Source organism: Lepus europaeus, chromosome 15 (genome assembly GCF_033115175.1).
Source record: "Lepus europaeus isolate LE1 chromosome 15, mLepTim1.pri, whole genome shotgun sequence".
NCBI classification, from domain to species: domain Eukaryota; kingdom Metazoa; phylum Chordata; class Mammalia; order Lagomorpha; family Leporidae; genus Lepus; species Lepus europaeus.
Genome location: NC_084841.1, coordinates 70,411,331 through 70,438,778, shown reverse-complemented (window position 1 = coordinate 70,438,778; position 27,448 = coordinate 70,411,331). Strand labels below are relative to the sequence as shown.

Here is a 27,448-nt window from a genome sequence, read left to right as displayed (position 1 = left end):
AATACTCTTTGCCTAAATGACCATCAGTGCTGTTTGTTATCCACAGCTTGGATCCATGTTTCATCCCACATTGCAGTTAGACTTGAAATACCTGTACAATCAATAGCTTGTCAAAATGGAAAGTTTAGAACTGTCTTGTGTATAGTCTTTTAGGTAGTTGACAGTATATATTCTAAAGAATAAATTTTATTTGATCTTTTTTTTTTTTTCATTTTTAATCCTTATTTTACTCACTGATGTTGAACTAATTAAAGTGAATAGAATGCTTATAAGTAGAGGAAAATATCACGTTGGCAGTAGTTTTTATAAAAATAAATGTTTTATAAAAATAAATGTAGGATGAGAATATTTTAGGATCCCTTGCTGGGAGAGATCCTCTCCATATTGTTTTGATATTCCTAGTTTTGATATTCCTAGTATTGAAATTCAAAATCTTTTTTGAGTTAAGGCTTATGGAATCTTGTCCTTTAGTTGAGAAGAGTGTTTTTAGTTCTTTCAGGGCAGCATTATCTAAAAACCGTTGCTGATATTCACAGATTTCCATCATTAGTAACACATGGATTGACCAGAATTGCCAGCTCATCCTGCTTTTCTTTTCTTTCATGAAACATTGAGCCTCTCTCATCAAGCCGATTCCCCTCTCTTAACCAGGATTTGGCTTATTACCTTCTCTCATTGTTCCTTCTGCATGTCACCTGATTCTAACCTCGTCATGTGTTTGTTCTTCCCCTCTTTTTTTAAGTGTTCTTCTTTTGGTAGCTGTTACGAATTTCAGGTACCTGTTTTTCTCTTTCTCAGACGCCACACGCGGTTCTGCTGTTAAAAGGTTTTCTATCTCATTTGCTCGACACCCAACCAATGGTACGTTTTGCTTTTATTTTAAAAGATACTCTCCTGCTTCTTCCCTTATTTTTCTTTTATTTCAAAATGTGGGGTGTTCAAAATCATTCATTTCTCTGCCCTTAATTTCAATTGGCATATAATTAAAATTTGTTGTTCACCCAAATAACTGATACTGTCTGGCTCCTTTTTTCAACTGCAGTCTACACAATGATTTAGCATACTCGTCAAATATTTAAATGACCACAGTGATGATGAGTTTGTAATCCTAACTTAACAACTGAAAATTCTGATTGCTCTAGTGATCAGTCCATACAAACTTTTAAAATACTATAATTAGTATTCTTTAACTTGCTCTTAATAATTCTAATTTTTTTTTCTTCCAAATTCCTTTTCTGAACACCTGGTTGTTGAGATCTTTAGCAGAAATACAAAGTAACTCATCCAGTAGCCAAAGGAGATGTGTCTTTGAAATGTTCTGGGAATCCAGATGATGGAGGAGTTGACTGTGCGATGTCATTTATCCCTGTCTCTTTGTCTAACGGAAAACCCAGCTTGATCTGGAGCACTCTGAAAGCTCTGTCCAGCAATCACTTTGTCCTCGTGTGGCAACATGGTTTGCCGTTATCAAGTGGCCAATTCCTTTTGTGACCACTGACTTTTCTTAAAATTTGGAGAACACCTAACAAAAGGAAGACTAAGTTAAAATCTGGAACCCAATTCAGTTAAATTCAATTTTTGAGAATAAATGGGAAAGTATTTCCCATTATTTATAAATTGCATTGTTGCAGAATTACAACTTCTTACGTAACTCTTGATTTTATGGGGCTAGGTGGAATATTTACCAACCTTTTTAAATAATTTAGGATCAATTAATTTATAAGAAAATGGATAGGTTTTTACTTTTATTTGGAATGAAGATACTTTTATTCCTGAAACTTTTTTTCATTTTCTTTTTAATTACAAATAAGTCTTTCACAAATGGAAACTTTCATGAAACTAAAGGATTTATTACAAGTTTATGGTCCTTCTTCCCCTTGCGGATCCTTTAACAACACATTTAGGCAACAGTGCACTCATACTTCTTGAAGGTGGAGTGAGTTCTCATCCTCAACAAGTGGAAATTTAGCATTAAAGCTTAATGTGCTTTCCCTCCATTGTAGCTGTTTAAATGCTACTTTTTGAAGACACAGATCTTATTTAATACAGCTGCAGCTTCTAAAGAAACATCATGCGCAGGAACATCTTAGAAGAAAAACAGAAGTCACAAGAAACACAGAAGTGACAAAATTCTGAGAAGAGACATTGCAGGTTTAAAACTATAGTTTTTATACCAAATGCTTGTGTGTTTGAAGCTAATATTAAAGGTTTCTAATCTAGGAGAACTCTGTTTGAGATTAATATTTAAAGAAAATCCTTTTGTCAGATTTAAAGAAAATAGAATATTTTTATCTTCCTTTGGTTTAGGCTTTTTAAAAAAATGTATAGATTTCTCACACATTTTACAACCTAATGCATTTAAAATGCATTCCTTTCAATTCTATAAATGTTTCTTTTGGGTTCTCAAGGTTTCTTCTTTTTTTAATGCTGTTGTCTTATCTGTCCTATGAATTGTCATTTGACCCTTCCTTTCACTTTTATTTCCCCTAACTTCCATGTTATTTCCATCTTTAACCCACATCCTGGACTTACCCCACCCTTCATCTTTAGTTGGAGGAACATGGTGAGACAAGTACCTTCTGACAGTGCTTTACCTTGTTTTCTGGGCCTCTGTGCAGAACACCTACACCTCTATAGGTGCTGGTCCGTTTCCTCTGTGGAATTTCTAGGCTCCAGTGGTATGTTCTTATAGCTTCTAAACCCGTCAGCAGGGTGGCTTTTTAAATTGCTGCGCTAACCCTTTCATTGTGCATTAAAGGAAAAGCTCACTGAAGATAGGTGGAAAACAGGAGAGTCTGGAGGAACTTGATTATATTATCATTTGCCTGTTACAGGGTCTAGCAGGCAAATGGAAGAAAATAATTGTTACCAAAAATATGTAGACTTCCTAAGGAAAGGAGAAAAGAACAAGATATTGTTTAGTGTAATGCAAAGAAAGGGTTTGCGCTCATTTGCATGAATCGTGTACTTTTTAAAAAAAATGTTAACAGTTGTCCAAGCCTAATTTCTTTAGTGCTTAATTTAGGTGCTTTATCTGCTGTTATGGTACTATCAGATTTCTGTTTTGTTTTTTAAAAAGTATGTGTAACGTTCTGTCATGCTTTGTTTTGCACTTGAAGATCAATAATGTGTAAGTTTTGTAAATCCTATGATTTTTCGTCCATAGGAAGATTAGATTCCCTTTTATCTGGACATTTTCCTATTCTGACTGAGAATTCCAGCAGGTCAATATTCTCTCCCCAAATTTCAGCAAATCAAATATCACTTAATTAAAAATGAGCATATGCCTGTTGAAGCAAAAAGTTTTACAACCTAACTGATTTTAATTAATGACATGGGACTTTTTATAAAAAATTAATTATGGAAAGTATTTTCTTGGAGGAGAGTTACTTTGAATTTTCAGAAGTATAGATATAGAAAGGTTTGTTATTTTTAGCAGTATATGAAAGCAATTTTAAAAGCTATTCATTCAAAGTTTAAGAAAACAAGCAATTTTCTTGTTAAAAGAGTGAATAATCTGTATCCTATGTATTTGTTAATAAGTGAACTGGTATTGATGAGCTTTTGTTTCACTGATGCTATTAATGTATATCTGCATGATTGCTTCATAAGATTTTTGTATTTCTGTGCCATTGTTAAATATGAATGTTTTGTATTTTGTATTACATTTTACTTGGCCTCACTTTACTCAGTCAGTGATTTCCAATTATAGAATTATTCTGTTAATTTCATAAAGGTAGGTGAAATTTGCTTTAGAATTTTAATTCCAGCATAAGTGAATGAATGTTGTTTGAGGATCACGCTAGAGAATATTGTTGGCCTTGGCATGTCTAGAAAAGCATTTAAAATTACTCTTCACAACATCTATATACTTGTTTTTTGACAAGAAGTTTACTTTAGTATCCTGGTATCAGGAGCAAATCAGAGCGTCTGCTCATTCAGTTGTTGAATTCTCTTGACTTTTAGAAACAAAAAATTGAAACATTGCAAATTTTTTGATCCTCCATCCCTGCAGGTTTTCTTGTTTAAGTGTTATTAGATTTTTTTCAATACAGAATAAAATTGCGTGCATGCTCTATGGTATGGTTACGTTTAAATGAAGCCTTTGTTCCATCTTGTCTCCACTCCATGTTGCATAGCATCTGGTGTCATGACTTCAGAGATCTTGTGTGTTTGCATGTGAGAGAGAGTGATGAGAAGATCTAAACTTTCCACAACTAAGCAGTGGTCTTCTTCTCTTCTTAATTGTTGATCCTTTAAATATCCAACATTTCTTTTTCATTTTTGTTTTCTTCTCTTCCAGGCTTTGAATTGTATTCCATGGTGCCATCTATTTGTCCTCTAGAAACTCTTCACAATGCCCTGTCTTTAAAGCAAGTGGATGAATTTCTTGCTTCCATTGCTTCTCCATCAAGTGATGTTCCACGGAAGATCCCTGAAATTTGTAGGAAAATTTACCTTCATTATTATATAACTATTCTGCAATAGATATTACCTGTGTATAGCAAGAATTATAAAAATATAAACTGAAGCAGTGGTAGTAAATAGAATTTTAACAGAGAACCTGGTATAGAAAGATATTATTAAGCACTGTGTGGTGTAATGTGTGATGTGTCACTTTTCTTAACTCCCACTCCAATACCTTTTTTCTTATAAAAAAGGAAAAAAAAAATCTTAAGACCCAGCCATAGAAGCCAACAGCATAACATGGATTCATGGTCATTTTTTAAAACCATATTTGCAACAAGCTTTTTAAAAAGAAAAGATTTTTTTAAAAAAAGATTTATTTACTTATTTGAAAGAGAGAGGAGAGGCAGAGAGAGAGAGGTCTTCCATCCTCTGGTTCACTCCCTAATCGGCCACAATGGCTGGAGCTGGGCTGATCCAGAGCTAGGAGCTTCCTTGGGGTCTCCCACATGGGTGCAGGATCCCAAGAACTTGGGCCATCTTCTACTGCTTTCCCAGGCCATAGCAGAAAACTGGGTCAGAAGTAAAGCAGCCGGGACTCAAACTGGTGCCCATATGGGATGCCAACATGGCAAGCAGCAGCTTTACCTGCTATGCCACAGTGCCTGCCCCCAAAAAAGATATTTAATGTATGTATTGGAAAGGCAAAATTAGAGAGAGAGGAGGGAGAGATCAATTGATCAGTGTTCCATCTGCTGGTTCACTCCCAGGTGACCACAACAGCCAGAGCTGGGCCAGGCTGAAACCAGGAACCTAGACCTCCATTCAGATCTCCCACATGAGTGACATGGGCCCAAGCACTTTCCCAGATTCACTAACAGGGAACTCAATCAGAAGTGGAGCAGCCAAGACTCAAACTGAAGTTTGTATGGGATGCTAGCATTATAGACGGTGACTTAACCACTGTGCCACATGCCAGCCCCTTATAACAATTTTTTACTTATTTATTTGAAAGTCAGAGAGGGAGAGATCTTGCATCTGCTGGTTCACTCCCCAGATGGCCACAACAGCCAGGGCTGGGCCAGACCAGAGCCAAGAGCCAGGGGCTTCTTCCAGGTCTCCCATATGGGTGGCAGGGGCCAAACATTTGGGCCATCTTCAGATATTTTCCTATACCTTTAGCAGGGATCTGGATTGGAAGTGAAGCAGCTGGGACATGAACTAACACCCATATGGGATACCCGCGTCACAGGCAGTGGTGTTACCCACTGCACCACAATGCCAGACCCTGTAACAAACTTTTAAAAATTACAAAATATCAATCCACATTAATCTACACATCCACCCATGTCCGTCCTGTCACCCCATTGGGGTACTTGTCGTTAACTTTACTGAAGAGAGCACATTAGGACAGCAGAATTTCAAATGTATACCTTAGAGTGTACTCTGAAGAGATTAATTTGTATGTGAAGGAGTATATGGCTATTTTGAAAGCTGTTTATTATATCCCATCTCTATTTGGAGTGGTATTATATTAATAAATAGAAGGCTACAGTTCCTTTGTAAACATAGGTATGTAACCCAGATTTTCCAAAACACACTCTCTCAAAAAAACACTTTCTTGGTGACACATTAAAACATCATGTGACAGTATTCTGAGGGATGTCAGTTTCTTAAGGTGTGAGAACTTGGCTGGCAGTTGTCATTTTCAGCTCTGTATGATCCCTCAGCATGCTAGAATTTCCAGTTTGGAAAGTTTTAGTTTTGGGAGTGAATGCTGTGGTTAGAGCTAAGAATCTAGCTATTCTAGTCATATCTTAGAAAAGGGACAAATTTTCTTGGCATAGCTTTCATCAGAAATAAAATGTGAGGGGCATGTGTTTCTCATAAATGTTAAGACTCCACTACAAGTGCCTGTATCCCGTATCAGAATCCCTGTGTTCAAGTAGCAGCTCCACTCCCCATCTCAGTTTCCTGTTATATGCACCCTAGGAGGCAGCAGGTGATGGCTCAAGTAGCTGGGCCCTGCCATCCAGGTGGGAGCCCTGGAGTTCCCAGCTCCTGGCTTTGGCCTTGTCTGGCTTAAGATATTGTAAAGGCATTTAGGAAATGACCCAGCAGGTGGGAGACCTCTCACTGTGTCTTTCTGTCTCTCTGCCTTTCAAATAAATAAATACAAATTAAAAATAATAAATAATAAAATAAAATGAGATACTGTGGTTTTCAGGAGTGAATGCCTCTCTTACATGTTGCTATTATTTTGTTTCCTTTCTTGGGCTACTACCGTGTCTAATTCTAAAGAGCACTAGTCACATTGTATTTTATCCACCTGGTGTCCCCTGCATTTCTGCAGTGTAGTGACCTTGCCCTTTTCTTTAATTTCTGATAACAGAGGTCAGCTTTCAATCATTAATGGGGGAGGGGGGCAGGTATCTTGATGCATGTTCTCAAATATTTCACTTTAGGGATGGCTTTGGGAAGTGGGTTTTAATTCTACAGTTTGCATATGGATGTGTCTGATTCTGCAAATTGATAACAATACTCCAAATGAAATAACCTGTGCAAGCTTCTGACTTTCTCGAAGTCAGGAAAATGCAGGAGGTTTGTCTCATTTTATGTTTTCTGTAACATAATAAGATGGACAGTACAGAATCTGAGGAAATTCTAGTTCACCCCTTTTCTCTTTTTTTACTTTATTTATTTTTTAAAAAACATTTATTTATTTGAAAGGCAGAGTTACAGAGGCAGAGAGAGAGAGAATGGGGTCTTTCATCTGCTGGTTCACTCCCCAGTTGGCCGCAACAGCCAGAGCTGCACCGATCCAAAGCCAGGAGCCAGGAGCTTCTTCTGGGTCTCCAACACAGGGAGTAGGGGCCCACGGACTTGGGCCATCTTCTACTGCTTTCCCAGGCTGTAGCAAAGAGCTGGATAGGAAGTGGAGCAGCCAGGACTTGAACACGTGCCCTGTGGGATGCCGGGATTGCCGGCTGTAGCTTTACCTGCTACGTCACAGCACCAGCCCCACCCGTTTTCTCTTATACTTGATGTTTCATTGCTTCTCTGAGGTAGGATTTGAAATAAAAAATAGAGATTAAAGAAAGATTCCGATTAGTAAATAAGGATTTAGGCAAATATCAGTACTACTTAGGAAGATTCACAATGAAATCTGAAAGCAGAAACGGCAACAATGACATCTATTTGTTTGAAAAGAGTATTAGACAGGATTATTGACAAAAAGATATTTTACCTATAGACATTCCATCTACAAGAGTGCATTTTTGAAGTTTATTAATGTATTAAGCAAAAGATGTTAGATTCCTTTTCCAGGTGTTCTAATTAGCTCTTTTCTATGCTGTGGATACAAACGGGACTCCAGTTCCTCTTGTTCCCTATGCCATTAGTTTATTAACAGAATTATTTGATAAAGTAAGTGAACTTAATGTAGTTCATAGAAATGGATAAACCTGGGGCCGGCACTGTAACGCAGCAGGTTAATACCCTGGCCTGAAGCGCTGACATCCCATATGGACGCCGGTTCTAGTCCCAGCTGCTCCACTTCCGATCCAGCTCTCTGCTATGGCCTGGGAAAGCAGTAGAAGATGGCCCAAGTCCTTGGGCCCCTGCACCCGCGTGGGTGACCTGGAAGAAGCTCCTGGCTCCTGACTTCAGATCGGTGCAGTTCCGGCCATTATGGCCATTTGGGGAGTGAACCATTTAATGGAAGACTCCCTCTCTGCCTCTCCTCTCTCTGTAAATCTGACTCTCAAGTGAAAAATAAATAAATCTTAAAAAAAAAAAAGAAAGAAAGAAAGAAATAGATAGATAAACCTAAAACATAATCTAGTCTTCAAACTGGATTCCCAAGAGTCTTTGAAAATTGTATTGAGTAATACAAGGATTCTGAATAGTTAGGGCTTATGTCCTTCATTGGTGCTTCACCTAGAGTTTGATCCATTTTATGTAAGACTTTGAGAGAAGTTTGCTGCTCAAAATAAAAAAAGCTAGGACCAGCACTGTGGTGCAGCGAGTTAAGCCTTGGCCTGCAGCACCAGCATTCCATATGGGCAGCAGTTCAAGTCCTTGCTGCTCCACTTCTGATCCTGCTCCCTGCTAATGCACCTGGGAAAGCAGCAGAGGATGGCCCAAGTGCTTGGGCCCTTGTACCCACATGGGAGATCCAGAAGAAGCTCCTAGCTGGCCCAGCCCTGGTAATTGCAGCCATTTGGGGAGTGGACCAGCGGATGAAAGACCTCTCTCTCTGTCTCTACTCCTCTCTGTAACTGCCTTTTAAATAAATAAGTCTTTAAAATATATGTAAATAAAAAAGCTTGAAGTTGAAGAAATTAGTGAGTTAGTGGTCAAGAAGGATTAAAACTCAGGTCTTCTAAAGCCTCTGCTTTTTTCATTCTTTATAAATATTAAAGAATATAGGGTCCCAGTTATGACGGAAGAATCTGAATCTTGTATTTGATAGGATGATTGCAGCATTAATATGTATTAATTATGGCATATTTACATGATTTATACGTATCCTCTGACTAATCAAAGAACAATTTAAACATAGAATAATGTTGATTTTGTGGCTTTCATAATAAGGGAGAATATATTGTTAATCCTCTGTCATTCAGAAAGTTTTTTCATCATCTAGGAAAAAATTGATGAATTTTGTGGTAACTACAAGGTAGCTTACAGTGAGGTCCTGGCTGTTTTGGATTGAGGGAGAAAGAGGGAAAGTCCTAATCAAGATAAGTGAGTGATAGAAATTAGTAACAGGAATAGAGTAAAAGTATACAAGGAGGGAAGAGTTAAGTAATTACATAGTGCTCTATACGGGAGGAGTCTTCAAAAAGTTCATGGAAAATGTATATTATTAATAAAATGGATTTGGGAGCGGTGCTCTTGCGCAGCAGGTTAAAGCCCTGGCTTGCAGTGCCGGCATCCCATTTGGGTGCCGGTTCTATTCCCGGCTGCTCCTCTTCGGATCCAGCTCTCTGCTATGGCCTGGGATAGCAGTAGAAGATGGCCCAGGTCCGTGGGCCCCTGCACCCACATAGGAGACCCAGAAGAAGCTCCTGGCTCCTGGCTTTGGATTGGTGCTGCTCCAGCCCTTGCGGCCATCCAGGGAGTGAACCAGCAGATGGAAGACTTCTCTGTCTCTACCTCTCTCTGTAACTCTCTTTCAGATAAATAAAATCTTTCAAAAAAAAATGGATTTAAAAAATTATTGTATCAAAATTTTCAACTCCATTTTCCATTAACTTTTTCTGCATTCTTTTAAGATGTTTCAAGGACTTTTCCATCATTTATTTTATTTCCACTAGTGTCTGCCTGTCACTTACGGGTGACATTTATAGTCATTCATTGCAGATAACAACCACTGAACAACCACATCTGTCATTACAGGCTGCTACCTTGATTTTTCAAAAGCATACTGATATTGCTGTCCCATTCTCTCCCCAAATTGCAAATCTGAATTTTGTGGTCTTCCCCTCTCCCTTTATTTAGGAATTCAGAATCCTAATCCACTCTCTGCCCTGATTTTAGCGTGTCCTTCTCCAGAATACTCCATCCTTGAGCATTCTCCCCCTTTTCCCTTTTCATACTCAGACTGTCCACCTGGATTAGAAAGCAGGAATGGAGAGCAACACCTTTTAAATTTCCTCCTTTGTGGGATGAGAAATCTCAGATGGCTAATATAGGAAGATGATCTCATTTATTTAATTACTTAAAGTCTAGTTGATATTTAAATATGATCATTTAGTAGACCGTTGTATTTGTAGATGAGCCATCCCTGAATCTCCATTTGTTATTTTTGAGAGAAAAACAATTTGAGACTCTTTGACATGAAGATTACTGGCTATTACCAGGCATTCAAAAACTGGCATCAACTTTATGCCACACCCTCAATACCTCAGTTTCTATCAGGGCAGGATAAAATGAAGCTGGTTGCCCTATACCTTTAGGGTATACTGTTGAAATGCTTATTACAAATAGTACAAACAGACTATCTATTTGGCTAAGACCATGGAAGAACTGTCTTTTTATAAGATTATTTTGCTGAAATTACTCTGCAAACTTTGCCTTTTCTATTTTCTACTGTTATTATGTGTATTCTTAGAGCCGCTGAATTTTATCATAAGAATTTTCTATAATGTTAAAACAGAATTAGCAGGAAATTATTAAACTGCCATGTTTTTAATTGTTTTCTTTTTTCTAGCCTCTGCAACTTCACGGTCCAGTCCAGCAATGAGAAGGAAAGTATCTTTAAATACATATACACCTGCAAAGATCCTCCCAACACCACCAGCTACCTTAAAGAGCACTAAAGCAAGCAGCAAACCAGGTTAGGGGTGTGTATGTGTATATGTTTATAATTTGCCACAACAATTAGAGTGATAATAAGAGCTTGCTTTTTAAATGGAATGTAAAAAATTTTAAATGTAAATTAGTAAGATCATTGTACTTCTAGAGTTTTCTAAAGTAATGGTAATAAGACTTAAAAATATATTGTTGGCCGGCGCCGTGGCTCAACAGGCTAATCTGCCTAGCAGCGCCGGCACACCAGGTTCTAGTCCCGGTCAGGGCGCCGGATTCTGTCCTGGTTGCCCCTCTTCCTGGCCAGCTCTCTGCTATGACCCAGGAGTGCAGTGGAGGATGGCCCAAGTGCTTGGGCCCTGCACCCCATGGGAGACCAGGAGAAGCACCTGGCTCCTGCCTTCGAATCAGCGCGGTGCACCGGCCGCAGCGCGCTGGCCGTGGTGGCCATTGGAGAGTGAACCAACGGCAAAGGAAGACCTTTCTCTCTGTCTCTCTCTCTCTCACTGTCCACTCTGCCTGTCAAAAATAAAATAAAAAATAAATAAATAAAAATATATTGTTGACTATTGATATAAATTTTTTTTTTGTCCTGGTTGTCTCCCCCTCCCAGTGTATCTGTTAATAAAATGTATTTCTTTTTTTTTTTTTTTTTTTTTTATTTTTTTTTTTGACAGGCAGAGTGGATAGTGAGAGAGAGACAGAGAGAAAGGTCCTCCTTTTTGCCGTTGGTTCACCCTCCAATGGCTGCTGCAGCCGGCGCATCGCGCTGATCCGAAGCCTGGAGCCAGGTGCTTCTCCTGGTCTCCCATGCGGGTGCAGGGCCCAAGACCTGGGCCATCCTCCACTGCCTTCCCGGGCCATAGCAGAGAGCTGGCCTGGAAGAGGGGTGACCAGGATAGAATCCGGTGCCCCGACCGGGACTAGAACCCGGTGTGCCTGCGCCGTAAGGCGGAGGATTAGCCTGTTGAGCCACGGCACTGGCCAATAAAATGTGTTTCATATTCACACTTTTTCCCACAGACTTATAGACTCTTGTCTTCCTTTGATTTTCTATTGAACCTAAGGCATCATTTTATATGAATATTTTTTCTCTTATAGTTTTCTAACTTCTCTGTTTTCATCTTGATGTTGTGACTGTGAAGCTCAACTTCTCTTTTTGGCTTTTTTCTGTTTTAACTTCTTGACACAGTTAGTTGTGTTGTTGATCTGAAATGCTGCCTTACCTTGACTTCCAAAGCATTCCTGTATTTTGGTGTTTGTTCCATTTCTCTGATTTTTCTGTTTCTAATTTTCTTCCTACCTTCCTATTCCAGATAAGGACTTTGTACTCTCTCTATTTTTTCTTATTCTGTATCTTTTTTCCCTCAGTTAATTCCGTATAACTCCAAGACTTTGACCGTGATCTCATTGGGGATATTTTTATTATTTCCCTCCTTTTAGTTCTTTCAGACATTTTCTGAGTGTTTTTAGGAGTCAGAGAGACCTACATCAGAATTTGAGCTCTGCTACTTACTAGTTAGCTAGGATCTTGGGTAAGTTACTTAATTTCTCTGATCCTTGTAGTTATAAAAGCAAGGTAATAGTACTTCATTTATAAAATGTTCAAAGATGAGTACAGTAGCATACATCAAGTGCTTGGCACATAGGAAAAATCCTCCTCACTAGGTGGTAGCTGCTATTGATGCTGTACTAGAAGCAAACAGTTCTCCTCACTTTGTAGAGTTGCTAATAATACTCAAATCTATGTCTTGACTGGTTTTTCTTTTACTTAGCAGGGTTGGCGTGCACAGGGAGGGCATCCAGTTCTCTCAGTTGTACAGAGAACAACTTAATTCGCAACCACAGAATTATCTGATTTTCCCACAGTTTGGTAAATTTTTATTTTGCAGATTTTAGAGCTCTGTTGTTAGGCACATCCTGTATACTGAGTTGTTAGGTCTTTCCAATGTATTAACTCATTTATCACCATGGACTTTAGTGTTTGTCTTAATGCTGTTTCTTCCTTCCCGATGTGAATATAGCTACTCCAGCTTTCTTAGGCTTATTGTGTGTGTGGTATCATTTTTGCTATTTGTCTACTTTTAATCAGCCCATGTCTTTATATTTAAAGTGGATATATTTTGTGGAGAACATATATTTGGCTTTTTAAAAAGTCTTTCTAACAATATCTGCCCAATAGTTGCAGTGTTTATATGTTCCATTGCTGTAATTAGATATATGTTTTATGCACATAGATATATGGTTATGTCTACTTTTTATATTTTCTGTTTGTTCCTCTTGATTATTTTTCCTCTATTCTTTCCTTCCTTATTTGCATTAATTCAGTATTTTTAAATTTTATTTTAATTTATCGACTTTTTGTCATACCTTCTTACATTTTTCTTCTATTGATTGCCCTAAATATATATCCTTAATTTCAAGTCCCATTAGAATTAATTTTGTATCATTTGAAGTAAATGTGTAAACCTTGCAACTATATAGGGTCATTAGCCTGCTCCTCCTCCCATCACATACTTACCTGTATGTATTTTTTCCACATATATTATAAAGGCTGCAGTATAGTGCTACAGTATTTTTTTTAAGATTTATTTTTTATTTGAAAGGCAGAATGACAGAGAAAGAGCACGTGCAGGTTCAGTCTTACATCCACTGATTGACTCCCTACATGGCCTGAATGGCCAGAGCTGTGTCAGACCTAAGCCAAGAGTCCAGAACTCCATCCAGGTCTCCCATGGGGTAGCAGGGGCCCAGGTACTTGAACCATCATCCACTGCTGGCTGATGGAAGCTGGATCAGAAGCAGAGTAGCCAGGACTCAAACCAGTGCTCTGATTTGGGGTGCTAGCATTGCAGGTGGTGGCTTAACCTGCTGCACTCAATACCCTGGTCTCCAGTTCTGTGTATTTTAAAGAAATGAAAAAGCCGGCACTGCGGCTCAATAGGGTAATCCTCCGCCTGTGGTGCCGGCACACCGGGTTCTAGTCCCAGTCAGGGCGCCGGATTCTGTCCCAGTTGCTCCACTTCCAGTCCAGCTCTCTGCTGTGGCCCAGGAGTGCAGTGGAGGATGGCCCAAGTGCTTGGGCCCCGCACCCACATAGGAGACCAGGAGAAGCACCTGGCTCCTGGCTTCGGATCAGCGTGGTGCGCCAGCCGCAGCGCCGGCCTCAGCGGCCTTTGGGGCGTGAACCAACGGAAAAGGAAGACCTTTCTCTCTGTCTCTCTCTCACTGTCCACTACTGTCCACTCTGCCTGTCAAAAAAAAAAAAATGAAATGAAAAAAGGAATAAATAAAGTTCTATATCCACATGTGTGTCAGTTTTAATGCTCTTCACTTCTTCCTTAAAATTTGTGTTTCTATTTAATTTCTTTGTTTTTTTTTTTAACATTATTTATTTTACTTGAAAGAGTTACAGAGAGGCAGAGAAAGTCTTCCATCTGCTGGTTCACTCCCCAAATGGCTGCAACAGCCGGAGCTGAGCTGATCAGGAGCCAAGAGCTTCTTCCAGGTCTCCCACGCAAGTGCAGGGGCCCAAGTACCTGGGCCATTTTCCACAGCTTTCCCAAGCCATAACAGAGAGCTGGCTTGGAAGTGGAGCAACTGGGACTCGAACTGGCCCCCGTATGGGAAGCTGGCACTGCAGGCAGCGGCTTTACCTGCTAAAAACCACAGAACCGGCCCCTCTATTTGGTTTTACTTGCTTTCAGCTTGAAATTTATTTCTTTTCTTTTAAAGATTTTATTTATTTGAAAGACAGTTACAACGAGAAGGAGAGACAGAGCTATCTTCCTTCCCCCAAATGACCACAGTGGCCAGAACTGGGCTGATCTGAAACCAGGAACTAGGAGTTTCTTCCAGGTCTCCCACGTGGGTGCAGGGACCCAAGGACTTGGGCTGTCTTATGCTGTCTTCCAGGTGTGGTTGCAAGGAGCTGGATTGGAAGTGTAGTAGGTAGGATACAGACTGGCGCCCACATGGGATGCCAGTCCTGCAGGTGGCAGCTTTAGCTGCTACACCACACCAGATCCCAGCTTGAAATTTTTTTTTTAACATTTCTTACACTAAAGATCTATTGGCAACAAAGTCTGTCCATTTTATTCTACCTGAAAAATGTATTTTGCCTTCATTCTTACATGGTAACTTTGCTGGATAAAGCAAGATGGGAAGACAGTTTTTTTTTTTTTTCCTGAGAGTCTCAGGATATTTCGCTGTCTTCTGGTTACCATTGTTTCTGATGAGAAGTCTTAGTGAGTTTGAATTGTTTCTGTGTATGCACTGGGTCGTTTTTTATTCAATCTTTGATTTTCAACAGTTTATGGAATGCTTAGATGTTTTTCTTTTGTTGGTGATAATCCTGGTTGATTATTTCTTATTTTTTTATTTTAAGATTTATTTATTTGAAAAGCAGAGTTACAGAGAGAAATCTTTCATCAAACTCTGGTTCCCTCCCCAAATGGCTGCAATGGCCAGATCTGGACTAGACCTGAGCCAGGAGCCAGCAGCCTCATCTAGGTCTTCTACATGAGTGCAGGGGCACAAAGAATTGGGGATCTTCTCTATTCTGCTATTAAACCCACCTGGTTTTGAATTTTAGATCTTTCATTTCAAACATTTATTCTTTAGTTTTAGCCATTCTATCAAATTCTTTATATTTTTCACAGTAATTTCCTATCTTTTTATTCATCATAAACATAATTTCCTTTGTCCAGGGGCACAGTTAAAATTGGTGTTTTAAACTTCATGTCTGTTACTTGATTCAGCTCAAGATTATTGAAATTCTGGGTTCTGTTATTTCAGTTGTGTTCTTCCATTGTCTGATGTGTTTGTTTTTAAAACAAAGACCTAATCTTGGCTAAACTCAGAATGCAAAACTATGTCCCCTGAAGTGTCTGACAGCTCAAATTTCAGCTAACTTCTTTTAGCCTTAACTGGACTGCTTGAAGTTTACCTTGCATGTGCAATAATGTTGCTCAGAGTTCTCTCTTTCTTAGTTTCTAGCAGTTATGATGGCCCCAGTACTTGTCTCCTGGCCCTTCGTGCTAGTGACACTGGTTTATGTTAGAATTTTCAGTGGCCCATGTAGTATAGGTTGGATCCTGTGTGCAGGTGTGCACAGGCTAAAGCTGTAAAGAAGCAGCTCATTCCCTTAGTCCAGTTTCTGGGAAACTAATTCCTGACCAGAAGCTGCCTGCCTAACTTCAGCGTCTTCAGGTGGTTAATTTGTGCAGCATGAATACTTGTTATCTATGGGAAAATTACTCTGACCAGGGGCCGGCACTGTGGCGCAGCAGGTTAATACCCTGGCTTGAAGAGTCAGCATCCCATATGGGTGCCGGTTCTAGTCCTGGCTGCTCCTGTTCCGATCCAGCTCTCTGCTATGGCCTGGGAAAGCAGTAGAAGATGGCCCAAGTCCTTGGGCCCCTGTACCCACTTGAGAGACCCAGAAGAAGCTCCTGGCTCCTGGCTTCCGTCAGTGCAGCTCTAGCCTTTGCAGCCAATTGGGGAGTTAACCATCTGTTGGAAGATCTCCCTCTCTCCCCCTCTCTCCCCCTCTCTCCCCCTCTCTCCCCCTCTCCCTCCCTCTCCCTCTCTCTCCCCTCTCTGTGTAACTCTGACTTTCAAATAAATAAATAAATCTTAAAAAAAAAAAAAAGAAAGAAAATTACTCTGACCAGAGCTCACCACTCCGTCTCCAGAAGGACAGCTCCACCTGGAACAGCTTTTTGACTTTGGTGTGATATGGAATAATGAGTTCTAAGTCACAGAACACTTCCAGTTTTCTAACCTACTTCTTTTAGATAGTGTGAGGCAGAAAAATACCAGAGGGAATAGACGTTCACAGGGAAGATGGGGAGTTCGGTTTTTTAAGCATGCTAAGTTTGTTTCCTGCCAGATACCTGTAGAGTTCCAGTTGGCAGTTATGTATACGTATGTTGAGCTAAGGGAAAAGGCCTGGGCCAAAAGTGTAAATCTCAAGTCATTGGCACAGTGGATGCTAGATGAAAACCATGGTAATGAATTCATTTCCCAGGAAAAATGTGGAATGAAATGAGAAAATTTACTTTGTGAACAAAGCTCATTGTCATTGCTTTTTTTTTATATTGGTGTTGAATTCTAAAAAGTAAAAGGTTAAAGTGCTATATTGAATGTTGACAGTGTTTCATTTACATCACAATTGCAATAAGAATTATTTTGTCAGTGCTATTTGAACTTGGGTCACTTGTGTAAATCTAAGCATACTTCTCCTTTTTTGTACAGGTACCAGTGGACCTTCTACTGCAGTTGTTCCCAATACCTCAGCTCGAAGAAAGAGTATAACTAACAAAACAGAAACGCCTGATCACAAAAAAAGCGTTGGGAAAAAGAAATGAAAATGAAAGAGAACTTCTTAAGCTTACAAAAATCACAATTGAGTAGAAAAAGACCTTGACTTAAAACTGTCAAGGCAAGCAATGTATGTTTTTTCTTATACATATCTGTATTTATGTAAGAATTTTGTCACATCTAGGGAATTGTTTGATTATGTTCACGTAAGGATATTTTGTCTCGTTCTAGAAATGTCCTAACCAATGTTTATAGTATTCTGTGAGTAGCAGAACCTGCAGTAAAAAGGTCTGGTGGTGTCATTATGATGTTTACCATGTTCCTATGGTAAATAAAAGGAACATAAAAGCCCAGCTGGCCTGAAACTGTCACACCAGTCCTGCAAGGTACTGCAGAGTATGACGAGCCAGCCTCTTTACACACTTATTTTCATGGGATTGCATCTTAGCTTTAAAGACCTTTAGCTTAAGTTAAAAATTGACAGCCAATATTACATACTGGGGACTTTATACAAAGTATATTCCCAAAGAGACTTCATTGACCACTTAGATTAGAAAATTTGTCTCAATTGTTACAGTGACACATATGCTGCAATATTTAATGACTGGAGTATTAGCACATAGGTTATTTTTTAAATCTGTGCTTTGAATTTGTAAATGTATGTTATTTAAGATATTGCATATACAGCTGGGAGAACTATACCTTTATGCACATAAATTTGTATATTAATTTGTAGAAAATATTTTCTTTATATATTTCCTTACCATAAGAGGTGCTTTATTCATCAGGAAAATTTTTGCCTCATATTGGCAAAAAAGGCACCTGTTGAGTTTCTTTTTTAGATATATAGATGACAAGTTTATAAATATACTTATTTTCGGAGTTCTTTTTAGATAAGAAACTCTACTCAAAAATGGTAATCATCAGTGTCAGAAATCTGAATTCTTTTAAGTTAGTAGGTATTATATATAGCATCTTTTTTTTTTTACCATTTCCATTCTTATCTCTTATATTATCACTTGATCTCACTAAGAAGGCTTAAAGATTGACCATTTGAAATTAATCCTCTTTTGAAATGTTAAATTTTGAAAGCAAATTGAGATATTATGTTGTGATTTCATCTATGATATGAAAAACATTTATTGTCCTTGGTGCTTTCTTCCCTCATTGCACAAATACTTGCAAATCACTTGAAATGACTTAAACTATAAACCAAACAGAGCAACCTGCTAAGAATCCCATGCATTGCAAGTTACATAATTTAAATTACTAAAGCTTTAGCTTGAAGCTTACGTTTAGAAATATTATTGAATTCTCATAGTATGAATACAACTGCTGCAATTCTCCAGAAGAGGCTCTTCTAACCTTAAATCATCATATATGAACTGGTTTTTAGAAAATAAGAATACTATGTGTTAGTTGTGTCAAAAGGTACCAAATGGAAAAGTCAGGAATATGTACAATTAAATAAGTTCATCTACTTCACTTGAATGTAAATGTATTATACGGAGACATGTCTAGTAAACAGCTGAATGTACTTAAGTTTTCTGTATGTGAAAATTGGTTAATGTACTCATTGTTGGGGTGAGGAAACTACTTTTATTTTTTAAGTGGAACTGAATTAAAATATTTTATTTCCAGAATCAGAGGATGATGTAAATGGCAAATTATTTTTATATACGCTCATTATCTCTTTCCTTTTCGCTTTCAAAGAAGAAAAAATGAGGGAAACTTTTAATATTAAGTAGTACTTATCTTGGCCAGTAAGAAAGTTTACTATCTAACAACGATATACTGCTTTCCAAACTAGAAAGGGCAATACAGCTTACTGGTTTCATTGTAAAACAAGACCTGTAACTTCCCCGTAGGCACCAAACTCAGCAGTACCGTTGTGTGCCTGATCTAGTTGCAAGAATCTTAGAATTCCTTTCCAAAACAAACAAAAAGTCTGCTGTATCAGAGTAAGACGTTCTGATTGTCACTATTTTGTGGATGTTTGAAGTGTCTTTCTCCCCTGATTCTTACCCCATAAGGTGAGGAGGTTTGGGGTTTTAAACACCAGCGATGTTTTTTCTTGCAGTCCAATTCTTAAACCGACAGATGTGAGAAAGCCAAGCTTGAGGAGCTGTCCACTCATCCTGACTTGTTAGTCTCCACCGAGCGCTATTCGTTCCCTGTAGCTTTAAAGAACCCTACATCTGAGCTCCAATCAGACTTTACCCTGAAAGCCTGGTGCTGGCAGATTTGCTTCCCTGGTTTTGATAAATTACACAGTCCATTCTCAACTATTGGTAAATGTGGGGGCTTTCACAGCAATTTTGGATTAAGAACAAAACTGTACCGAACATCCTACCTCATTTTCCCTGAGTAGATATCAGGCAGGAAGGAAACTGTGAAGTCACAGAAACACATACCAGTGCACTTAGTCTGTACATAGAGCAAAAAGGCAATTATGAGAGAGAAGTTCTTCAAGAAATATCCAGTTGACACTCGTTAGCCAAGGGGAAAGTCTGTTGTGAACAGGTCAACCAGCCATTCTCCACATTCTCCTGACTTACTGTGTGTCCACCATTATCTAGTTCCATGCCAGTTTGAATTATTTCACTTTTTGTTTTGTGTTGATACTCTGGTGGGGAATTCTCAGTCTTTGTGTTTACCAGAGTTTGTTTTATATAAGTTCATTAATGTCACATTTTATCCTTGCTTTATTTGGACAGTGTACACTGCCTGTGTTATTCTTCAGATAGGGTTGGGATCGCTTCTGTAAGAGCAGCACCGTGGTTTAGAGCCATTCTAATTCTCTCCCTGTACCAGGAGCTATCACAAACAGAATTCTTGCCTGTGGGAACAATTTTTCCACTCCTTCCAGTGGAATCACTTGTGATAGGAGTTGAAGCAGAACCAACACTCCCTTAGTACAGAATCATGTTGCCATGTAACGTTTTCTTTATGTGGGTCAATTTTTGTGGAAGATTAGTTTCTATTTTCAGAAAACAGATTTTCTATAAACTGCTTCTCCTTGTGGTTCATGTGCTTTTTCATGAATTGAGAGAGGTAAATTGAATCTCTTTCCACTTAAGGATTTCTGTCAGTTTCATCCTTTTAAAAAAGATGTTTTTGTTTGTTAGAAAGGCAGAGTGACAGCAAGAAAGAATAAGATATTCCATCTGCTTATTCACTCCCACATGAGTGCCAGAAGCCCAAGTACTTGGGTTATCATCTGCTGCTTTCCCAGGCCATTAGCAGGGAACTGGATGGGAAGTGGAACAGCTGGGACTAGAACCAGTGCCCGTATGGGAAGCTGGCATCACAATACTGGCCCCAACTAGGGTTTTTATTACAGGTTTCATCATTATAAAAAAAATGATTTTTTTTCCTGATGGGTGACTTTTGCCCCGTAATTTAAATAGTCAGATATTAAGACCTATGCTTTATTTTGATTTGCATTTGCCTAATATCTCCCTCCTCGTTTTTTAAAAAATGCTTGTCACCTAGCTTTTTTTTGTTTTGTTTTTTTTGACAGGCAGAGTTAGAAAGGTCTTCCTTCCATTGGTTCACCCCCTAAATGGCTGCTGCGGCCGGCGCACTGTGCCAATCTGAAGCCAGGGGCCAGGTGCTTCCTCCTGGTCTCCCATGTGGGTGCAGGGCCCAAGCACTTGGGCCATCCTCCACTGCCTTCCCGGGCCATAGCCGAGAGCTGGACTGGAAGAGGAGCAACCAGGACAGAACCAGCGCTCCAACCGGAACTAGAACTCGGGGTGCCGGCGCCGTAGGTGGAGAATTTGCCTAGTGAGCCATGGTGCCAGCCTTAGCTTTGTTTTAATATAGTATATAGTGGATTTTGCTTTGTAAATCAGTATTCTATTTATACAGAATATATCCTTGCTCTTGGGCTGTGCTTTGTTTTCATAAGTTTTTTATCTTTTTAACAATTTTAGTTACAAGTAAGAAAACTCCAATTGCAGCTGACTTAAACCTTAGGATTTATTATTACACATCTCTGAAGGTCCAAAGGTGGAATTGGATCGAACCCTAGTTCTGTCAGCCATCTGATACCAAGAACCAGGATTCTCTCCTTTATCCTCTGGCACAATACAAACTTGATCCCACACGTGTCTCCCCTCACGTTCACAGTCGGCTGTCAGTGGCAATCAGAGCAACACATTTCCTCATTCATGGCCAGCACAACAAAAGTTGAGAGAAATGTCCCAGCTCTCAAATATTAAGTGATTTCTTCAGTGCAGTTGGATCAGTTTGTTCGGTTATCTGTCCACACCTAATAACAGGCCAGGAGAGTCCCATGATCTCCCTCTGTTGAGCTGGTGGTGATAGGGGTCATGTTCCCTCCAAAGTCTCAGCACTGTTGATGTTCTGGGACAGGTAATTCATCCTGGAGGACTGTTCTGTGCATGGCAGGATGTTTGCCAGCATCTGTACTGGGTTGAGTGGAAGTGGTTAAGACAAGGAGCCAAAATGAAAGTGACAATTGAGTTTTTATTCCACTACTCTGATGATATCATAATCAAGAGACCAGCCACAGAAGCAGTGCTGGCTCTACCCGTTCCATTTTCTTCTCGCCTGCACCAGCACCAGGCATGGGTCAGTCAGATGGCATGTGATACAGGCAGGGGTAGTTCCGCTGCTGAGGAACAAATTTCTGACATCTTACGGACCCCGAGGACTGGGGATAGGGAGAGGGAGAAGAGCTAGGATAGGCAGAGTTGAGACAGGGAATTGGACTACAATGCCAGCAGCCAGTTTAAAAAAACATGAAAAGAAGATTCTCGATCAGTGCCACCTGATGAGGACCTGAAAATTGTCTCTGCCAAGGTCCTCCTGAAGGGGACCGTGGAATGAAGGCCTAGCTAGGAACAAGCTGGGGATGCCTCCGTGGGCTCTGAGTCTTTGGCTACAGTTCTTTCTGGACACTACAGTGCACTAACTGCTCCAAATCTCATGGTGGGGAGGCAGCATTCCCCCCCTCAAAAACAAAACTTTCATAATTGTCTATGGTCGGGCCTGAAGGATCACACACACAATTTTGGCCTGGAGCCAGCCTCCTCACCTTGGCCTCTGCACTAAATGTCATTAGTATCTCCCCCCAAAATTATAACAGCAAAAAATGTCTTCACTCGTTACCAAGTGTCCCCTAGGGGGCAGAATTGCCCCTAGTTAGGAACCATTGTCCTAAGGTTCATGACTGCATGAGGAAGAGAAGGATATGGACGAGGTTTTCAGAGAAGCTCGGTGGAATTTGTGTTATGAGAGGGGACCAGCGTGGTGGTGTGGCAGATTAAACTCACCTGTGAGACAGGCATTTCTGTATGAGTGCTGGTTCGAGCCCGAGCTGTTCTGCTTCCAATCCAGCTCCCTGCTAGTGTACCAGGGAAGAGCAGAGGAAGATGACCCAAGTGCTTGGACCCCTGCCGCCTACGTGAGAGACCCAGATGGAGGGCTCCTGGCTTTGGCCTGGCCCAGCCCTGGCCATGTGGCCATTTGGGGAGTGAACCAGCAGACAGAAGATTTCTCCTCTCTCTCTCTCTCTCTCTCTCTCTCTCTCTCTCTGTGTGTGTGTGTGTGTGTGTCTCCCCTATAACTTTGCCTTTCAAATTAAAATTAAAGAGATGATGGTCAATGAATCCACATGATGATGACTCAGTTTGTCAGTGTTAAAAAAAATAGAAAACTACAGATTTTGAAAAAATATCTTGTGCCATGATAAACTTTCTTTGGGTCTTTATTTAATGCGTTGAAAGAGATCTTCTGTCCACTAATTGACCCCCAAATGCCTGCAATAGCAGGGCTGGTCCAGATTGAAGCCAGGAGCCAGAAACTCAATCTATGTCTCCAGTACTCCAGTATGGGTGGCGGGAACCCAAGTACTTGAGCCATCACCAGCTGCTGCCCAAAGCGCACATTAACAGGAAGCTAGAGTTTGAAGCAGAGCCAGGACTTGATCCTGAGCACCCAGATATCGACCCCATACAGCACTGTGCCAAATGCCTGCCCACAGGTTTTTTGAACTCCACTTGTATATCCAAAATCAGGATTCTGAAGGAAGAGAGGGGGCTTAGATAATGGCTAAGCGATCAGCAACTTACCCTGTGCACTACACTTCTCATATCATCCATGTTGCTATGGTTTGCTTGTTTCACTAATGGTTTTCTGCTGAAGTATACTTTTGGGTTACATATTATATTTTGTAGATCTTTGCTAGCATGCTTGCTCTGTTTTGCACATGATGCCCTCTGCCCTGGGATGCCAGCACCACGCCCTCCATGCCCTTGACCTCTCAGCCTCCAGAATAAAGTTCTATTCTTTATTAGTTACCTGATTATTAGCTATTTTGTTACAGAAATAGAAACTAGACTGAGGCACGCAGCATCTGCATCTCCTCTTGGGCTTTGCTCTTCCTGTTACTCTGTGTCACCAGGTAATGTCCAGGTCCTGTGGGCACTCACCTGCTTCCATTGTTTCAGACAGGAAGTGATGATTTTCAAAGACTAGACCATCCATTCTGCAGACTTTTGCTCTAAGTAACTCTGAAGCCTGGAGCTGTAAGCCCTCTTAAGGCATCTGTATGTTTGATCTTGATTGCATCTGGCAGCTCTAACTTCTGTACTGTGGCTGAGGTCAAAGTGTCATTTAGCTTTATTGAAGAAAGCACATGTTTTTCTTTCATATTTTAGATAAGTTTTCATTGATAAATGCCTCATTTTCAAACTTGCTACTACCCCACGATAAGAAGGAATAGGAGGAGGAAAGACAAAAGAGGAAACCCATGCCCCTCTGGACTGTTCTTCACACTTACATATGTTTTTTAAAGATTTATTCATTTATTTACTTGAAAGGCAGAGGTATGGGGGGAGGGGTTGGTGGAAGGAGGCAGAGAGAGAAAGAGAGAGGTCTTCCCCCACTGGTTCGCTCCCCAGATGGCCACAACAGCCAAAGCTAGGCCAGGCAGAAGCCAGGAGCCAGGAGCTTCTTCCAGGTCTCCCATGTAGATGCAGGAGCCCAGGCACAGGGGTCATCCTCCACTGTTTTCCCAGGCCATTAGCAAGGAGCTGGATCAGAAGTGGAGTAGCCTGGACTCAAACCGGTGCCCACATGGGATGCTGGTGCTGCAGGTGGCGGCTTAACCCACTGCACCACAGTACAGGCCCCCACAGTTAGATTTGTTAAAATGTAGTTAATGCCAGGTCTGCCTACAGTGTGGTGTTGTCAAAATCAAATAAAATAATATTGGGTAAACTGTAACGTGAAGAACAGACGAGGCGTTGTTTGTATCCTTTTGTTTTGAAGGAGTTGTATATAGTCCAAATGTCAACCAGGCCTCCATTCTCATTCCAGCATTTTTTACAGTCAAACATGTTCTAGGTGGCTCCCAATAATCTTCTGTCTCTGCTCCTGTTGCCAAGGGAACTGCCTGCCTAGTAACAATCTGACAGCCCCCTCCCCCCATCAAGGTTATTCTAGTATTTTCCCCATTTAAAAAAAAAATCTAAAAATAGATCATCGAACCCTCAGAGCAGTGTTAAAAAATAAAAACTGCACAGTATTTAACAAAATCAGGCACGCACTCCACTTACCTATCTCATAGTCTGTGTGCTGTGAATGGCACTGTTGTATGTCCCTGTTGCGCTAATGGATGTACAGTTCAGATACCTGTGTTAAAGCACTTACAAACATGGAACTTGATGAGGAATGCAAGTGATTTCTTTGTCATTCTGTGTATGGTTCTCAGGAGTCCTCGATATATGGAAGGATGATTTCTTTAAAAGAAAAAATGAAAGTGCTTTCTGAAAATGTTTTGCTGCCTTTAAAAATTATGGGTTTCTGAAGCAAATCAATACTGAATAGAAAGCTCTTAAATAAAGGTGGATGGGCTGCATGGCTGAATGCATGAATGAGGAGAAAAGGAAAGTGAGGGAGCGGTGACATAGAACAAAAGAACACCAGCTCCACCATTGCCAAAATGCTTCATTGTTGATATGAAGAAAGAAACTGAAAGCCAGCTACTTAAAGGCTAACTCTTTCACTCTGCATGAAAATGCTAATTTGTCTTATGCCCGCCCATACTCAAAATTCAGGATCATAAAAAGAGACCTGGGAGTCTCAAGTTTTATAACTAAAACAGTTTGGTGCAACTGAGTCATCATTGGCCACCTGGAAACCTTGTTGGAAGTCCAGTTACCTGCCATACTTGTCTCTCAGTGGGAGAGATGTAAAAGCTACAGGAAGAGATTCGGCCACACAAGAGTCCTCGTATTTGAAGAGAACAGAGTCAGCTCCACCTGTTGGAAATGCAGTTATTTTTTAAAAAGTGAAAATTGAAAGATTCACTGTTCAGGGAAACCACAGAGTCATCTTAGGAGCCCTGCAAGAAATGGACAATTTCCATGTCAGTAACATGTGATGAAATCTCAACATGAGCTTATTCCATAGGCTGGACAAGAGGGCAGTGCACTGGATGGATGTTGTGCTTCAGTTTTTAGCAATGAACTTCATGCATTTCAAAATACTTATATGGACCTGCTTGGTTATGATATTTTTTCTTTTTTACAACTATTTAAGAAAGAGCAAAATAATTTGCTGTAATGAGCAAAATGAAGAACTGGGAGAAAGGAGACCTGGGTTTGTATGTATGTGAAAGACAGAACTACAGAGAAAGGTGGGGGAGGGGGGGATCTTTCATCCGCTGGTTCGCCCCAGCTTCATCTGAGTCTTCCACATGGGTAAGAGGCCCAAGCACTTGGGCCATCTTCCACTTCTTTTCCCAGGCCATTAGTGGGAAACTGGTTAGGAAGTGGAGCACCTGGGACTTGAACCAGCACCCATACGGGAAGCCAGTGCCACAACACTGGCCTGAGAACTGGGTTTTAAAATCAACTCTACCACTGCAAGTCTGGAAAATTCTGGAATGCTCCATGTTTTTCTGGGCCCTAGTCTCTTTATCTCTGTATCCATTGAGTTGGCTGGAAGTCTTATCATTTCAAAGCTTGTAGAGTTTGGTTTTTCTTCCTTCTTTAGAATTCTAGACATTCTTTCTGTTACCTCTAGATCCCTCCTCTTTTATCACAGTCAACAAGTGGTTTCTGAACACTTAGATAGACAGCACAACTAAAGCTACTAGTTAGGTTCCTCATGTTGCTCCTTAGATGCTCTTGAAGGAATTCACGTGATTAGTTACAGTTCCATACTTATAATGATGATTTTGAGGATTATCGGCATGAGGCAATTTCTTTACATCCTGGTTCCTTATTATTAGAATGTATTCAGTTCTGGGTGTAGGAAGACACTGTGAATGCAAACTATTTTTCATATTAGTTAAAAAATAAAATATAGTTGTGGGAACCCCTGTTGCAAGGAAAAAGTGATATTCTGCCAGTATCGATAGTTGGAAGCAATGTAATCCTATGACTAAAATCAGATGGCCACAACAGGAAGTCTTCAAGTTGTATGAGGGGTGTGTCCTGGACTCCGACTGCATACACACTAGTATGCTCATCTGGTCGCTTCAACTGATGTCTGCAAAACTGATCTCTCAGACTTCTCTCTCCTAATCTGTGATGCTGTGATTTGAGAATATTCCACTCCTTGCTACTTCTGCCCTCTGTGTTCTGACCAGTGCTGCAAACACAAATAACGTGTGCCTTGCTCTGCAAGAAAGAATAGAGTTGATAGTCATTTTATGTTAACAGTTGATTGTAACTCATTTTGACAGGAAAAAAATTATTCCTGTAAAACTAGAATGACCCTGGAGATAAGATGACCTCATGTTATTGGGTTAAGCCAGGAGGCTAAAACATAGGGGGAAAGTTGGTTGCCAAGTAGAGTGTGGGATTTGGGGAGGAATTTAGCTGCTCAGAAAATCTCATCTACTTGCCAGATCTAGTGTCTGAAACGTCAACATTTGAAGTGCTGCCAAAAACACCATTGAGAACAGCTCAGTCCCCAGGCAGGTGGACATAGAGGCAACCACTCTTTTTAAAGACAAATGTCCTTGAAAGACTTAGCTTCACCAAGCTGCCTATCAACCCCATAATTAATCACATGCTTTTCTCACAGTCCTGAGAACAGGCACCCCTTCACCAAAAGTGTGCTGAGTGCTGATTATAAACTAGTTACCTGGGATGGGTGTTGGGCACAGGGGTTAAGATACGCCTCAGGAGGCGGGCACTGTGGAATAGCAGGTTAAGCCACTGCCTGCAGTGCTGGATCCCACATGGGTGCCAGTTCAAGCCCCGGCTGCTCCACTTCTGATCCAGCTCCCTGTTAATGTCCCTGGCAAAGCGGTGGAAAATGGCCCAAGTGCTTGGGCCCCTGTACCCACATGGGAGACCAGGTTGAAGCTCCTGGCTCCTGGCTTTGGTCTGGCCTAGCCCTGGCCATTGCAGACATT

At 40.4% G+C, this 27,448-nt stretch overlaps 1 protein-coding gene across 14 annotated transcripts in view; it reads left to right on the top strand.

The window, feature by feature from the left end:
* PPIP5K2 (diphosphoinositol pentakisphosphate kinase 2) overlaps positions 1 to 18,694 on the top strand; it is an 87,775-nt gene extending 69,081 nt beyond the window's left edge. For 7 of the 14 annotated variants that reach the window (XM_062212346.1, XM_062212341.1, XM_062212345.1 and 4 more), the window contains 3 exons: positions 4,304 to 4,444; positions 10,625 to 10,750; positions 16,981 to 18,694. In XM_062212346.1, the coding sequence (XP_062068330.1) occupies positions 4,304 to 4,444; positions 10,625 to 10,750; positions 16,981 to 17,093 (380 nt within the window). In that variant the 3' untranslated portion in view covers positions 17,094 to 18,694. Of the gene's footprint in view, positions 1 to 798; positions 862 to 4,303; positions 4,445 to 10,624; positions 10,758 to 16,980 lie in introns of all 14 variants that reach the window. The other 7 variants (XM_062212336.1, XM_062212339.1, XM_062212333.1 and 4 more) reach the window with 2 other exon arrangements.
* Positions 18,695 to 27,448: the final 8,754 nt, after the last annotated feature.